The sequence below is a fragment of the Acomys minous genome (assembly GCF_964271855.1).
Source record: "Acomys minous genome assembly, chromosome: 8".
In the NCBI taxonomy this organism is placed as follows: domain Eukaryota; kingdom Metazoa; phylum Chordata; class Mammalia; order Rodentia; family Muridae; genus Acomys; species Acomys minous.
Window position 1 is genome coordinate 34,207,623 of NC_140489.1, and position 15,000 is coordinate 34,222,622.

The 15,000-nt window shown below is 49.4% G+C and overlaps 1 protein-coding gene across 3 annotated transcripts in view; it reads left to right on the plus strand.

The window, feature by feature from the left end:
* DPF3 (double PHD fingers 3) overlaps window positions 1-15,000 on the plus strand; it is a 277,263-nt gene that overhangs the window by 166,519 nt on the left and 95,744 nt on the right. For all 3 annotated transcript variants that reach the window (XR_014780988.1, XR_014780989.1, XM_084792130.1), the window contains exon 6: window positions 8,489-8,567. Coding sequence is in view for 1 of the 3 variants with exons in the window: in XM_084792130.1 (XP_084648256.1) it covers window positions 8,489-8,567 (79 nt within the window). In the remaining 2 variants the exon portion in view is untranslated. The remainder of the gene's footprint in view (window positions 1-8,488; window positions 8,568-15,000) is intronic.

The window sequence follows — 15,000 nt, forward strand, 5'->3', positions numbered from 1 at the left end:
TGGAGACTTCTCTGAGGAAGATGCTGAGGGAGCCCCAGGCTGGACATGACTGCAAAGTCCTGAGCTGGCAAGAGGGAGAAGAGAGAGGAAGCAGAGTTTGCTCTGAGGCGCTTGGGGTTGGGAGTGCGGAGGGCAAGGAGAATTTTCTGAGACTCCGTCATGAAAGGAGTTCTTGGCCTTCTGGTCCTGGGGTTTGCCCAGGATGACAGGACCAGGGCATCTGCTTTGGGACATGATTCCCTGGGCACAGTAGAAGCCTGCTAGGGAAGCAGGGGGGCTATGGTTAACGGTCCCCTGAATGGATTTCATGTGAACTTTCGAGGCGTGTGGCCCTGAGATGGACAAGAAAGATGTCAGAGCGGGGAGAGGCAGAGAGACCCTGATGGGAAGAAAGAGAAAACACTGGCTATGGCTCTTCCCTGGAGAATCCCTTTTTTGAGGGCGTGAGTTAGATGCTCCTATTTGCTGTGGGTGAACAAGGAGAAGTTAGTCCTGCAAGCCCCATAGGTTTGGGCCTACTGATAATTACTGTAAGCCTGTATTTTGTACACAGTAGTACCACAGTGAGTATGTACACAAAATTAGCTACCCGGGATATGTGCTCAGTTTTTAGGTCTGCGACCAGGCCTTGCACTGCATTATAAGTAACTTCCCAGGTGATGGTCACATGGGTCCTCATGCTGGCTACACTGCAATCCGAGTGCTCTGACTGTTGATAAGAGCCAGTGTTTTGGTTTGGGAAGGGCCGTTGTCTGATACTGCGGATTTGTTGGGATGTCACCATCTTCATCAATTACCAGTATTTCCACAGTTTTGTCTTATGCATGCTTTCCTCCTACTCATTGTTGGTTCATGTGCTTGTTTCCCGCTGGAGTATTTGAAAGTAGATCCTATTCCTTTCATTATATATTCCACTATGTAGCTCGATTGGGCATGGTTATATTCATAGATATATCTTATTCTAAGACCTATTACCCTTGCCCAGTGTGTCCACTCTGTGTATACCACCTGCCTGTTAATTAGATAATAGTTGCCATATCAGACTGATATATAAGTATTGCTATACTTATGTCCAAATAACCCTTATTATACTTATCAGCCTAGAAATGTAACAGTAATGTTACCAAAAATTTGGATATAGCAAAGAGAATCCATTCGTAGTTTCCTTGAGATGAAAAAGCAAAAGTTCTCTTTTTAAGTTTTATAGAAAGTGTTATATGCTAAGCTTGGTAAAATCTATAGTAAGAATGAACCTCTTTGTGAAACTGTGTGGGAGAAAGGAATTTGTGCTACTTTTGCTGTTCCTCCCCAGAGGAAGGAAAGTTATGGCCACAGTGCATGATTAGTACCTAGTTAAGATGGACATGGCGTTCAATTATAGGGCCCAATACTCTGGGGTTCAGGCATCCACTGGGTGCCTTGGATCATTTCTCTGTGGGCCAACTAGCACCTTGGTTGCCTGGTGATTTGAATAGGTTAAGACTCCCGTGTGTTTGCATGTGTGTACCTATTCTGAGGTAAGAGCATCCTTCTTGGGTACTTTTCCTGGGTGCTTTTTTTTTTTTAATCATTTATTTCAGGAGTGTATGTTTCCAGGCTGTTCTGCCTTTAGTGCTGTTCAACCTGATCAGGACTTGCTGTTTCTAGCCCAGTCTCTATGCTCTAATGTTCCTCATCAGGGTTTCACCTGACAGTTCTCTGCAGCTGTGGAGGAACTTACTCGGCTGTATTATTTCACCGTTGGGGGTCGGCGATAAAAGACACATCTATTTTCAGCATTGGGGGAGGCATAGGGGCATGGAGCTTCTGTGCCCGTTGTGAATGCCAAGAGCTGTGTACCTCCCAACCTGCCCCCTGCCAGACTGCGTAGAGTACATTGTGGAAAATGGCCCTGGTTCTTCTGGCATGAGTGCGGAGATGGAAATTTCCATTAGTGAGTAGGCATCGGGTGTCTTTTCTGTGGAGGTGACAGTTAATGGCTCCAGATTGTGCAGGGACATGCACTTGTGACATGGACACCATGTCGTCATGGTGCCCATGTCACCATGCTGAAAGCCATGGAGGAAGCTGAGGGTGAGTGAGTGAGTCTCTGGGCTGAACAAGTGTGGGGAGCTGGCTCACTCACAGCTTTTACATGGGCTTTCTGGCTGCTGCCGGAACTTTCTGGCCACTGGACGGTGACCACACTGAGGTCTGCCATCTTCCTGTGTCATCTGGCCTACAGCCTTAGCCTCACCTGGAGCTTGCTGGGAATGCAGGGGGAGCCCAGTCTCTATCCCACTGACCACTGACAAGACCCTACCCCCCCTGAAGGGGGCCTGGGATTTGATATTGAGTCTTGGATGGGCTCTCTTATTTTAACTCCCACCTGAGAGTGCCAGTCTTAGCTCTACCATCTTTTGCACCTTGGGTGAATCATGTTGCTTCTGTGACCTGGGCCTCAATTTGCTCATCAGTAAGTTGGGTACTATAACACATGGCCAAATTTGAGTGTCTAAGAAAGGGTAGATATAGAAGGGTGTTGTAGTAAGTGACGTGGGTAACTTTCTGAGTTTTAATACTGTATATCCTCCAAAGGGTGCGGACAGTTCACACCCAACAATTAATAATTGTGTCTATGGCAACTCAACTTCAACGTAGGAAATTAATGAAACTCATGGGACTATTCCTTGCATTATCAATCAATCAAACGCCCAATCAATCAAATTAGTAATTATTGGTACACTCGTGGTACACACCAGTGTTCTTCAAACTTGTATGTGCATAGGAAGACCCCTAGGGAGCTAGCTAGAGAGCACATTCCGACGCGGTAGCTCTGGAGTAGGGGGTGGGTGAGCTCTTGCCTTGATGGTAAGCGGGGCTAAAGACCATCCTTTCGGCGGCAAGCTGGGAGAGCAGTGCCCTCCCTTTCTCTCTCTGCTTCAGGAATTCTTTTCACCATTAACAAACCCTGACAGCCCCTCAAAGCTATTGTTCTGGGTATAGCAGGTGACATTAATTTCACTAATGATTTGTTATATTAGAAATTAAGACAGCATCCAGCTTCCGAATGTAGCTCATGAATATACAAGTGCACACCGACAGCCCCGTCAAATGGCACGCAGCCTCTGGAAAACCCCACTGTACACTTGCTAGGAAATGAGCATGGAAAAGGCAAACGATCTTTTAGTGGCACCAAGGGGATCCCGGCCTTTGTTTAAAAAAATATTTATTTTTTAAAATTATGTGTATGTGCAGACGAGGACAGGTGTCTTCAGAGGCCAGAAGAGGGCATCAGACCCCCTGGTTGCAAGCCAACTTGTGGATGCTGGGAGCTGAACCCGGGTCCTCTGGAAGAGCAGGAAGTGCTTTTAACTTGGAGCCATCTCTCTAGGCTATAGGAGAAGAGGCCTGATGCTCATCTCTGAACACTACTTGAGAGCAGTTTTTGTAGAAGAACTGCCCTTGGCTGGAGGCTGTCTGTGCTCATTTTGAATCTTTTTGTTATAAGCAACTCCATGGCTTTAAGCAGCAATGAGAGAGATTTGAAGCCTTGAGGCTCTTGTCCCAAATGTGAGTGATCTTTGAAGATCCAGATCACAAGAAGGGCAGGTGGGTGACTGGGAATCAGAACTGAGGAGAGTAAGGGCCCCGCCCATGGCTTCTGCTTCCTTCCTCATCTCTGTGGAGCCTGGGTTTCCCACTCCTCTATACACAGGACCCTAGAGCTCCTTGCCTACACTTTGGGTGACCAATAGGGGTCACTGTTTTCAAGTTTCAAGTGCCTTGAAGGTAGAATGTGAGTGGTCCATTTGGAGTTAAAATAGGCTTGGCCTAGTAATTAGTTGACTTCTCCTGAGCCTACCTGCCTATAGTCAGTAAGGCAGGACCCTGTGGTACAGTCACGGTTGCCATGGCCTCCAGTATGCGAATGGGAAGGGAGCATCCTCAGGGAGGGAGGATGGGTCTCTTTGGGAGAGTAAAGTCCAAAGTGTTCTGTATCAGAGTCTAGGAACCTGTGCTACTGTTTCCACTGACTCTGGGACTGTGGGCAAGTCATAGACCCGCGTGCAACCGGCACCAGCTGTCAGACAGGGACAGCAACATGGTTGGTCCAACTCACAGGATTATTACAGGAGTCATCTGAGCTAATATATGTGGAAGAGCTTTGTGTTGTGTACATAGGAGAATGTTAGGGGCTCGTAGTAAAGTATAAAATGGCATCTTTTCTTTCAAAGACCCAAGACTCAAACTGAGGAGGTGCTAAGTAAGATACATGATGCAATAAGATGTCTGTCGGCTTCTCATTGTGTGCTGACCAAACACAAGAGCTTAGAGGACCCACACGGGCACCGAGCGGTCAATAGCCTATTGTACTTCCTATGGGCTTAATGCTGTGAGCTGTGGCTTTACACTCCTAACTCTACCATCTCAACAACTGGGCTGCAGAGGTGTTCCTGTGCCCATCTTATTTATTCACTTACTTGCTCATATATTGATCAAGACAGTCTTTTTTAAAGTAGTGTTGGGTGGTCTGGAACTTTCTGTGTAGACCAGGTTGACTTAAACTTGAAGTATTCATCCTGCCCTTGTTCCCTGAGTGCTGGGTTATCAGATGTACACCACCACATCTGGCCTGATGTTGCCCATTTTATAGATGAGTAAGTTAGGTCCTAGAGGAGTAGCTTGTTCTGTGGCACCAAGCTGGTGCGATCTGTGGTTTGGATGTGGCTTGAGGGTCCCTGAGACTTCATGTGATGAGATTTAAAGGCCATTTGGGACGTTGAGAGGTCAGAAACTGGATGGCTGTAGTATTCAGAAGGGGCCCTTGGAAAGTGACTAGGATTCTTAGGTGAGGTCATGGTAGAGCTTGCTGATTGGGTCCTGAGGGTCAATAAATAAGAAGATGGAGAAGGACTGAAAGCAACACACAGGAGAGCTCCCTGTTTCTTGCCATGTGATGCTCTGTGTTGCCTACGGATTTTGGTAGCAAGAAGGATATCGCCAGGTGAGTTCCCTACATGTTGCACCTCCAGATCTATGAGGCCAAATAAACTTCTTTTCCTTATGAAAGTATCTACCTCAGGCTTTTTGTTAGAGTAATGACTATCTGACCGACACAACTGAAATGTAAGTTTAAGCCTGCCACACTTTAAAACGTGACTGTGTTTACTCTGCAGTGTGGCAAGAGAAAGATTTTTGGAGTGGTAGGACGCTGCCAGGGAAGACCGGTAGATTGACTGTGGATGGCATAGGAGACGCGATCATAAGAGGAACCATGGAAACAGGAATGTAGACAGTGCATCGCCTCGGGGGAGACTGCAGGGTTGGTGGTCGGCTGCCATTGGCTATGTAAATGTGTCACAGCTGGCAAGGGAGGAGTGTGAGTGAGCGAGTGAGCTCAAGCCCCCACTTCTCGTCTGTCGGCTGTGTGGCCAGGTAGTCACGCAGGGTGTGGTAGGCTAGACGGTGGGGAGGTAGAGCTCCAGCTGAGGGCTTTCCTGGGATTCAGGATTAACCAATGGCCTTTGAAGGAGGAAAACCAGCATTGGGATACAGATGAAGAAGAAGGACAATGGCCAAGTCACCACCTGATGGGGTGATGAAATGATCTGGCCATTGCGAAAGGAATGCACTTGGGTCTAAAAATAATAGTGACAGGGGTCCTGCTCAAACTATGGCACCAGCCAAGGACAATACGTGCAGTAAACTTTGAACCCCTACCTAGATCTACCGGTGGACAGGACATTCTCCACAGTTGAGTGGAGAGTGTGGTCTGACTTTCATACAAACTCTGGTGCCCCATAGTTGGCCATGTCCCCTGGATGGGGAGACCTGGTGGCACTCAGAGGAAGGATAGCAGGCTACCAAGAAGAGACTTGATACCCTATGAGCATATACAGGGGGAGGAGGTCCCCCTCAGTCACAGACATAGGGGAGGGGAGTAGGGGGGAAGCGGGAGTGAGGGAGAAATGGGAAGATACAAGGGATGGGCTAACAATTGAGATGTAATATGAATAAATTAATAAAATATAAAAAATATAAAATAAAAATAATGATGGCCTACACAGAGCTCTGCCTCTTATGGGACAGATAGAGAAGCAACACACAAACTAACACATGCACAGTGCAGTGCCAGTGATGTCACATGCTGTGACTAGACATAAGGCAGAGGAAGGGAAAAAGAGCGAAAGCATGCAAGTAGGTGTCAGTGGGCTAGGAAGAGCTTCTGGGAGGAAGCGGCATTCGAGCAGGACGCAGAGCATTCTGAGTTGTCAGGAGTTCCAGGAGACCAAGAGGAGAATCCCACACATATTACCTCAAATGTCCCCTATAGCCTTTACTTCTGAAGGCAAAACCAAGGCATGGGGAGTGTGGGAGCATGCTGCCTCCCTGCTGGTCATCCAGCAGCAAAGGGAGGAAGCTGGCTCTCAGAAGAGCTGTTCTTTCCCTCAGAAGGCCCGGTGCTTCTGTTCTGCCTGCCCCCTCAGCTTCTGCCTTGGCATGTGGCCAGTCTTGCCGAGCCCCTTCTGGCATTTGCTGTGGCCTCGTCATTCTGCCTGACTTGCTTTTTACCTGCTCCAAGGGACTGAGACGGGGCTGCCGGCTGTGCATGTCAAGCTGTCCCTGGATTTACTGAGAAGGTGTGGGGAGGGCCAGGGCCATGAGGTGACCACCCTCAGCCTCCTGGGCACAATGCCTGTCAGTGCCTCAGGGTGATGACCAGTGCTCGCTCAGTATTGAGGGTGTTTGGAGGAAGAGGAGGAGAAGGAAGAAGAGGGAGGGAGGGAGGGAGGGAGGGAGGGATGAAGAGGAGGGGGAGGAGAAGGAGGAGGGAGAGCAAGAGGGGGGAGGAGAGTGGCTCCTACTGATTATCCCTAGCAGGGGTGGGGGCAGGGAGGTAGTATGAAGGAGGGAGGTGGCATTGTTGTTGTTGTTATTATTATTATTATTATTTGAGAAGACAAGCTGAGGAGATGGCAGAAGTGATAGTCCAGCAGGTGGAGTTGATTGTGACGTGTGTGTGTTTTGGGGATGAGTGCCACAGGCCTGGAGTGTGAGCCTGCCTATAGCAAAGTCCCCACTAAGATGTGTGCACTTGTATTCGTTAGTGTGCATGTGCGGGAAAATCCATCCCAGGCTTTTCCACCATGAAGTTTTGGGACCATTTCTCTAGAGCGGGTCCCAGGCCTGCACCCCTGACTTCTGTCCCATCATGTTCCTCTCCCTTTGCATGGCTGGGGGGTTATGGCTACTCATTAGCAAGGAATGACCCGGAAGAGGCTGAGGTGCTGCAGGAAGGCTGGTGTGGGGCTTACAACGGCTTATAAATAAGCTTGCTGCTTTCTGGTAGTCGCTGGCAGCCTTTCAGGCTAGTCTCTGTTACTACTGGCCTTCTGCCCTTCCCCCTCCGGTCCTGTGACCCACCCAGGGGGACATACAGGCTTCTGGTAGGTACCAGGAACCCAGCTCTAGTTGACCTTGAGGGCTAAGGTCTTAGTCCCTGACAGGAGACCTGAGGTAGACCACATACAGGAGCACTGCCTGAAGCCCAGCCCTACCATGAAGGTCAAACATGGAGGAGGAGACCAGGCGTCTGAGGCATTTAGGGTAGGCATTGTGGGCATAGGAACCTGGGGTGACACAGCAGTTAAACTTCCTGGTCCCCAATCCCCATTGTGCTAAGCTGATGAGTTGACCAATGAATCAGCTGGTCGGTCAACACACAGAGAGGCCTCTTCTCCAGGGTGGAGCAGGGAAACGCTGTTTGGCAGAGGCCCCATATTTGCTAGATACAGGACCGTACTAGTTAGACTCCTGTTGCTGTGGCAAAGCACTGGAGGACGCCACTTAAAGGAGTAAGGTTTCATTTTGGCTTACAGCTTCAGAGGAGTCAGCCCCGGTTGGCTTTCTCTGTGGCTACGGGTCCATGGGGAGGCAGAACATCGCAATGACAGGAGTATGAGCTCACCGTAACGAGGAAGCAATGAGGGGAAGGAAGAAGAAGACTCGCCCAGGGCAAATGCAACCTCTAAAGACATACCCCCATACTGTCCCTACATACTCCAGTTTGGCTCATCCCCTAAAGTTTCCATCACCCCCATAAAATAATGCCACTAGCCGGGGATTTTCACATTCAAGCCACAACATCGCCTTTTTAGCCACGCTGCCTGTTTAGATCCTGGTTTTGCATTTAGTAGATGAATGACACTGGGGAAGGTACTTCGCCTCCCTGTTGCCTCAGCCCTCCTCGCCCACACAAAGGGACCACTATTATACTTCCTTCTTAGAGTTATTGTGGAAACAATAAGAAGAGCCAGGTGAGTAGCCGAGCGGATCCAGGGCACGCTACCTAATCCTCTGGGTCTCAGTTTTCCTGCTTGTAAAGCAGGGTTGGCATGGGAACAAAGGCTGCGACGCAGGTGATTCACTCAGGCCCCAGAGTATGTCCCCCGCGAGCCGAGTGGCTGTCATAATAACAAGTCTCTCATACTCAATGTCTCCTCAGGCTCGTGGCTCTGCAGGTGGCAGGAGGAGGCATGATGCTGCCTCTCAGGAAGACCATGACAAACCCTACGTCTGTGACAGTAAGTAACTCGTGTACCCTCAGTCCAGTCTTTCCGGGCTGCTCTGGTAGTCTCCCACCAGCTCTGGCCTCACCAGGCTTTCCTGCCCTATGTGGACACATTCCTTCCTGCTGCGGTGGGGCTGGCTCTTGGGCACAGTAGTCTGGCAGGGGACTCAAGTCTGTGTTCCTGGATGTCAGCTCTCTTCCTCAGATTCCCTCCTGTGTTCTCTCACTTTCTATGTCTCTTTCGAGAATCGCCTTCTATGTCTTTCTCCATTTTAGAATCACAAGCCAAAGTGTAGCCCAAAGCTTTCAGACAAACGCACTTGGCGTCAGTGGCTTTCCACTTGATCTACTTGTTTCCTCCTAATTTCCTTTCTCTCCCCATCTCTCCTGTCCCAGACAGGGCTGGTTATGAATCTTTCTATGGCAATGGCTTGCTTTAACAAGGGGCCCTCAATTCATCTCCACCGTTCCTTCCCTGACTCAGAAGCTTCTAGGTTAGAGTCTGAGGTTGGAACTAGGGTAGAGGCCTAGGAGGAGGACAAAGAGGGGCTGTGGCCACTGAGAGGACAGTAGCTTTCTTTTCTTCTCTGGTGCCAGGGTGTGGTGTGGTATGTTCACAGCCTTGTCCTGTTATCTGTCGCTCCACTCAGCACTTCCTGCTCACTCCATGGGAAGGTCATCCATCAATACCACATGCCTAGGGGGTCTTCCTTTCCTTTCTTAGTCTGCTCTCAAAACCCAGAGTCCAGACACCAATACCAGGGTGCTCTGAGAATGGCAGACAGCTGGACGAGGCAGGACCTAGCACGGCAGTCTCTCTGGGTGCTCATCCATCTTGTTAGGTCCTGCATCCTCCGTGGAGGTAAAGAAAGCCAGGGGATACGGCATCAGGACACGATGGAGTGGTACCTTTTCCTACCCTTTCGCTGGCCTCTTGATGTCAAAATGTTGTTCTGGGCCCCGGGGGGAATGACGTCTGGAGGGGCAACACTTTGCTAGAACTAAAACTCCGGGATCCTCATTTTGCTCCTTTAATATAGCATGCAGATGACATTCCAGAGCCTTCTGAAGGTCTCCTCCTCCTCCTCCTCCTCCCTCCTCCTCCTCCTCCTCAAGGAACTATGTTCCTGGAAGAGAAGGGAGCAGGGCATGGTGTCTGCACCTGCTTTGGTCTGGGTGCTATTTCCTGGATGTCATTTAGTTGTGTTTTGATATGTAAACAGCGCCAGTGAGCGTGCTAGTCCTTTCCAGCTGTGTATGGCACCCCAGTCAAGAGTGCCAACAGCTGCTTTGGCAACGAGACATAACCACTTTTCTTTTTAAAAAGCCGTGTTCCCCATTGTGTGACTTTCTGCTGTTTTAGAGAGTGGGGTTACCTTTCCACTCTATTTCTGTAGCTTTAAAAGCGCCTTTAATCCCAGCACTTGGGAGGCAGAGGCAGGCAGATCACTGTGAGTTCAAGGCCAGCCTGGTCTACAAAGTGAGTCCAGGACAGCCAAGGCTACACAGAGAAACCCTGTCTCAAAAAACAAACAAACAAACAAACAACCCTCCCCCCAAAAAACCCAAAAACAAAAAACAACAAACAAAAAAACCGTTCTCATTACACTGACTGATGACTGCTTGTGTGCCTGTGGGTGGAGTGCATGCATGCGGTGGCTTGTGTGGAGGTCACAGGACAACCTAAAGCTGTTGCTGGGACAACATTTTGCTAGAACTCAGACTCCATGCCTCTCATTTGGCTGCTTCATACTCCTCCCATCTGTGGATTCCAGCGACTGAACTCAGGTCGGCAGGCTTGGTGGCAAATGCACTTACTGCTAAGCCAACTCACTGGCTCCGTTTCTAGAACTTTCCTGGAGTTCTGATGTGTAAACAGCCTCCTATATTTCCATACAAGCCCTTGATGCTCCTTTTTCTTGCTCCAGTCTCCTCTCCACCCCTTCCTTCCCTCCTCTTTCTCTTTCTCTATGAAGTGGCCTTTATGAGTGCCCTCTCGCCTGGCTCCTGGCTCTCCTCCTCCTATACAGAGCCTTTGCAAGCCAACTCCTTCCTCCTAGCTCCCGTTCTGTGCTTTCAGCAGACCGTGGTCTTCTCCCAACCTCCCAGCTTTGCGGAGTGACTCCTGGTGTGCTTTGGTGCTTTCTGGTCCCCTCCCCATAGGGTCACTTCCTCCCTGTTTCCCCAGCAGAGCTTGGGAGGAGAGCACGGGCTTTCCCGGAAGTCTCAGCAGCTGCTTCCTTGGCTCTGCCCATACACATAGTGCCTTCCTCCTCCTCCATTCAAAAAGCAAGGTCCACTGCAGTTTGCCCTTCTTTATTCTGGCTCTCTCAGGACATCGTGTGACAGCTTGGTGATTAATAGACTTTATTTTTATCTGGTGCCCTTCAGACATGGGATCCCTAGAGGTAGAAGTGACCTTTGGAGAGGTCATGAAGCCCACCCCTCCCCCCCAACCCCTGGGCTGGACAAGGAATGCTTTTAATAATCTCTAATGCATCCTAACTAGAGAGGCGTCCCATTGCCCTGCTTCAGCATCCCGAGGGATGGTGTTACCACAAGATGCCCTTTCTCCACAATTCCAGCTTTGCCTCCCATCGTTGTATTTCCTTCATGGGAGCAGGGACTCCTCTCTCTTCCACATCACCTTTTGTGTCTCCTTCCCCCAACAAATAAGTACACTCGGCAATATGACCTGGCATCCCTGCATTCTTGGGTGCACTACGGTCTTGGTGCTATCTTGCTCCGAATCCCCTTCTGGGTCTAAGTTTAAGCTCTTCTACCAGACGTAGCATCAAGGCCAAGTAGCTCAGAGAACAGAAGACTTTTTTTTTTAAAAAATACACCAGCTCTTGGCACAACCCCCCATCTTCAGAGAATATCCAGCCGCTCTCTGCACATCCAACCACTTCCCAGTCGGTTCCTATCTGTCTGGTGCCAGGGTCTCTCTAGGTGTAGAATCCTTCCTCCTGAGGCATTTGATTATCTTCCTTTCCATAAATCACCCTGCCTTTGGCCCCATTGAATCTCAATAAACAGATACAATAATGTGTGACTTCAATATACAAGATTCAATAAAGGCAAATTTAAAGACATTGCCCAGTAGTTAAATTCCATTCTCCTCAGACTTGCAATCCCTGCCATTTTTTGTCTCATCTGAGGTTTGATTTGCACAATTCTCACTCCATCTTTGGAGTTATTTATGAAAATATTAGGTCACCTTGGACCCCAAACACCTCTCTCTGGGTTTATGTGGGTGGGTAATAGCCTTTTTTTTCTCCAGGTGCAGTTGTATTTAACCCTTTCTGAGATGTGTTCTTGTATGAAGTCTTGTGGTGGTGTTGGTCCAGGTTTTTCACGATGGGTGGCTCTAAGTGTATCTTAGTGGATAATGTCAAGTGATGGAGTTTTACCTCTCGCCTTTCACTCAGCCGTTGAATTGACTCCATCTCAGAAATATTAAATCATCTAAATGTAATTTATGTTCTCACCCAACCTATGGTGTGACCATGAATACTTCACTTTCTAGCAAGGAACCAATCTCTATTAATTATCTAGAAAACTTTGCTGAGTTGAAGGCTTAAGGTTCTGGGATTTTTTCCTCCCACTTTCTGTCTTTTGTCTCAGGAAAGGTATTCATCACCTTAAAACAAAGCAACAGAAATGGACTTTATGCGGGAGCCTTTGGGTGCTTGTGGACCTGGACCGTCTGTGTAGAAATAACCTAGACACTCATGAAAATTCAGTTTCCAGGATCTCACCCCAGACTTCCTCCATCAGAGTCACAGGGGAGGGGCCTGGAGCCTGCTTGTACCTAGCACTTCCAGGGAGTCATAAATATGCCGATGTCTGAGGATGGCTGGTCCTCCTCGTTCTAACCTGAGGGCTCTAACCTTGACCACCAGCCCTTTGAATGTTTCCTGCCGGGATATCTCTGTCTCTCCCTGTTGCCTTTCTCTCTCAGATGTATATGTATGCGTGTGTTATATGTGAGCGTGGGTGCATGCACACGTGAAGCCAGAAGAGGACGTCAGATACTCCGCTTTCTTTATTCCCTTCACGCGGGATCTGTCTCTCACTGAGCCTGGAGCTAGGCAGGAGGCTGGCAATCCCCGGCAACCCTCTGGTTTCCAACCCCGGATACTGTGCTGGGGTTTCAGGTGCTCTACCTGCTACAGCATCTCACATGGGTGTTGGAATTGGGACTCAAATCCTCACACATGTGCAGCTTTTACCTACTAAGCCAGCCCCTCCCCTCCCCCCAATGTCTGGAAGTCTAGGCAACCTGCCCCTGGGCTTGCCTCAGTGTTTTAGTTGGCTTCCTTCAAATCGTTCCTTGGTAGTCCTTCTGGCAATGCTAAAGCTCAGCCATCTAGTCTGAAACACAGTGATCCTCAGCTGATTTTAATCTCCTCAGGAGCACAGTGCCCTAATAGTACCACCATCCCATGCTCTAGCTGGGGCGTTGAGTCAGGACAGACAGGAAAGGAATCCTTGGGCGTGGGCTCCTGGGATGTGTTCAGAGTCATTAGCCGAGCTGCTCAGCCTTGTCCTAAGTGCTGCCAGCTCCGAACTGCTCTGCAGCCCCCCTTGGCATCAGGGCAGGCTCCCAAGGACAGACCTACTTTCATATTTCCTTTGTTTTACCTGCATGATAGAGAAGAAGATGGTGACGCTGGGGTGATGAGAAATGCAGTCTCTCCGAGGTAGGCATTCTGGGAGGAGGAAGAGCGGCCCTGTGTTTTCGCTGGACACAGGCAGCTTCTCTTTGGAGTTGCAGTAGCAATCCTGCCACTGTGTGCCTATAGCGTGCAGAGTAGTGTGCCTGACATCTTGTGCAGACTGTCTTTATAAACCCCCACAGTAAGCGTGAGCTGCGGGGACAGCTGAGCTCACCTTTCTGTGAAGAAACTGAGGGCGTGGACAGGTGAAGGGACTTCCCCAGGTCCCACAGCTGGTCAACAGGAACACCAGGATGTGAACAGCGCTTCCTTCAGCTCTAGAGACGGCCCAGCCCAGGTCTGCTTTAGAGTGTTCTCCTACTGTGGAGTTCTCCCAAGAGCTGAGGGGCAATTTGTTTTAGAAATCAGTTCATAAAAATGCATTCCTTATTTATGAGGCGGTATCCTGTGCGCCACTAATGGGTGGCTTCGAGTACCAGATTGGCAAGGGAGAGTCAGGTAGCAATTGTAGTTGAATGGGTTGTATGATTTCCAGGCTTTTAAGTTTAGATCTATTACAATCACACCACACTAGAGCATTAGCGTAGGCTAGTGACACATCTGAGTGTGACTCACCTCTGAGTCATGTGTAGCGTTCGAGCCATCAGGAAAGTCCACTCAGCACCAATTCTGTCTGTAGAATCGATCTTTGTCCCAGTATCCTGGCCCTGCAGATATGGCCTGGGACTTTTAAATGACCCGACACAGGGTGATCTCTCTCTTAGGAACACAGCTGGAGGCATCCATCACCTAGTTTTTCCTGCTTCCTGGGATTAAAAATACTGAACTGAACCTTCCTAGCGAGAAAAGATGGAGGTTGGCTCCTGATAGTCAGCCCATCAGGCAGGCGAGGCATAAGAAAGTTTCTGTCGTCTCGAGAATGTGGCAGCGGGTGCAGGAGCCTGCCTGCCTGCCTACAACTTAGCAGGTCAGGGAGCAGAGGGTGTGGAGAGAAACACGGCCAAGCTATAATTTATCACATCTGCTGCTCCAGTGACCCAATTTATTGTAACAGGTGTACATTTGTCCCACACAGTGCCAACCAGCTTGGGAGTCAAGTGTTCAGTAAATCATTGGGTGCAGGGTGCGTCCAAAATGGGGGTGTAGCCATGTCCAGCAGGGGCCATGTCAGAGTAAGGTCTGGGGTCTCTTTCTGCTCTGGAACTCTGCTTTCTGCCATGTTCATTCTAGAGGGAGAAGGGGGAGAAGGTGAAGTGGGTCTCGGTCGAGTTCTGTTTGTTTGTTGGTGTTGTGACATTTTCTACTTGTGGTCTCTCGGAGCTTGGGGCCTCCCTGATCAGCACCCAGCCCTGCACTGTGGGCTCCTCTCCTCCCCCACAGCAGCTTCACAGCGAGGCTGTCTGCCCAGACCAGATGTCTCAGGAACAGAAAGGAGGAGTGCATCATGGGACATCGTGGGGACTATGCCATGAGTTGGAGGAGCTGTGGGATGGGTGACTAGTGGGCTGGGCAGCCATGGAGCTCCTGGGAAGTCTACTTCGCCCTCAGCCCCCTTCAGGTCACCCTGGTTTCGTTCAAACCGGAGTATAGCAGGTAGATGCAGACAGCTATTTCTATTTTTTTTTTTTTATCATCTCCTTTGGAGGGCATGAAGGTCTACATTCTCTGAGGCTCATGTGTTTTGTGCTCCAAACCGTGGCAAGGAAAAAAAAAAAGCCAATAACTTGGCCTTCGGGCTTGCTGCCCTTGTACAGTGGCTGGCCC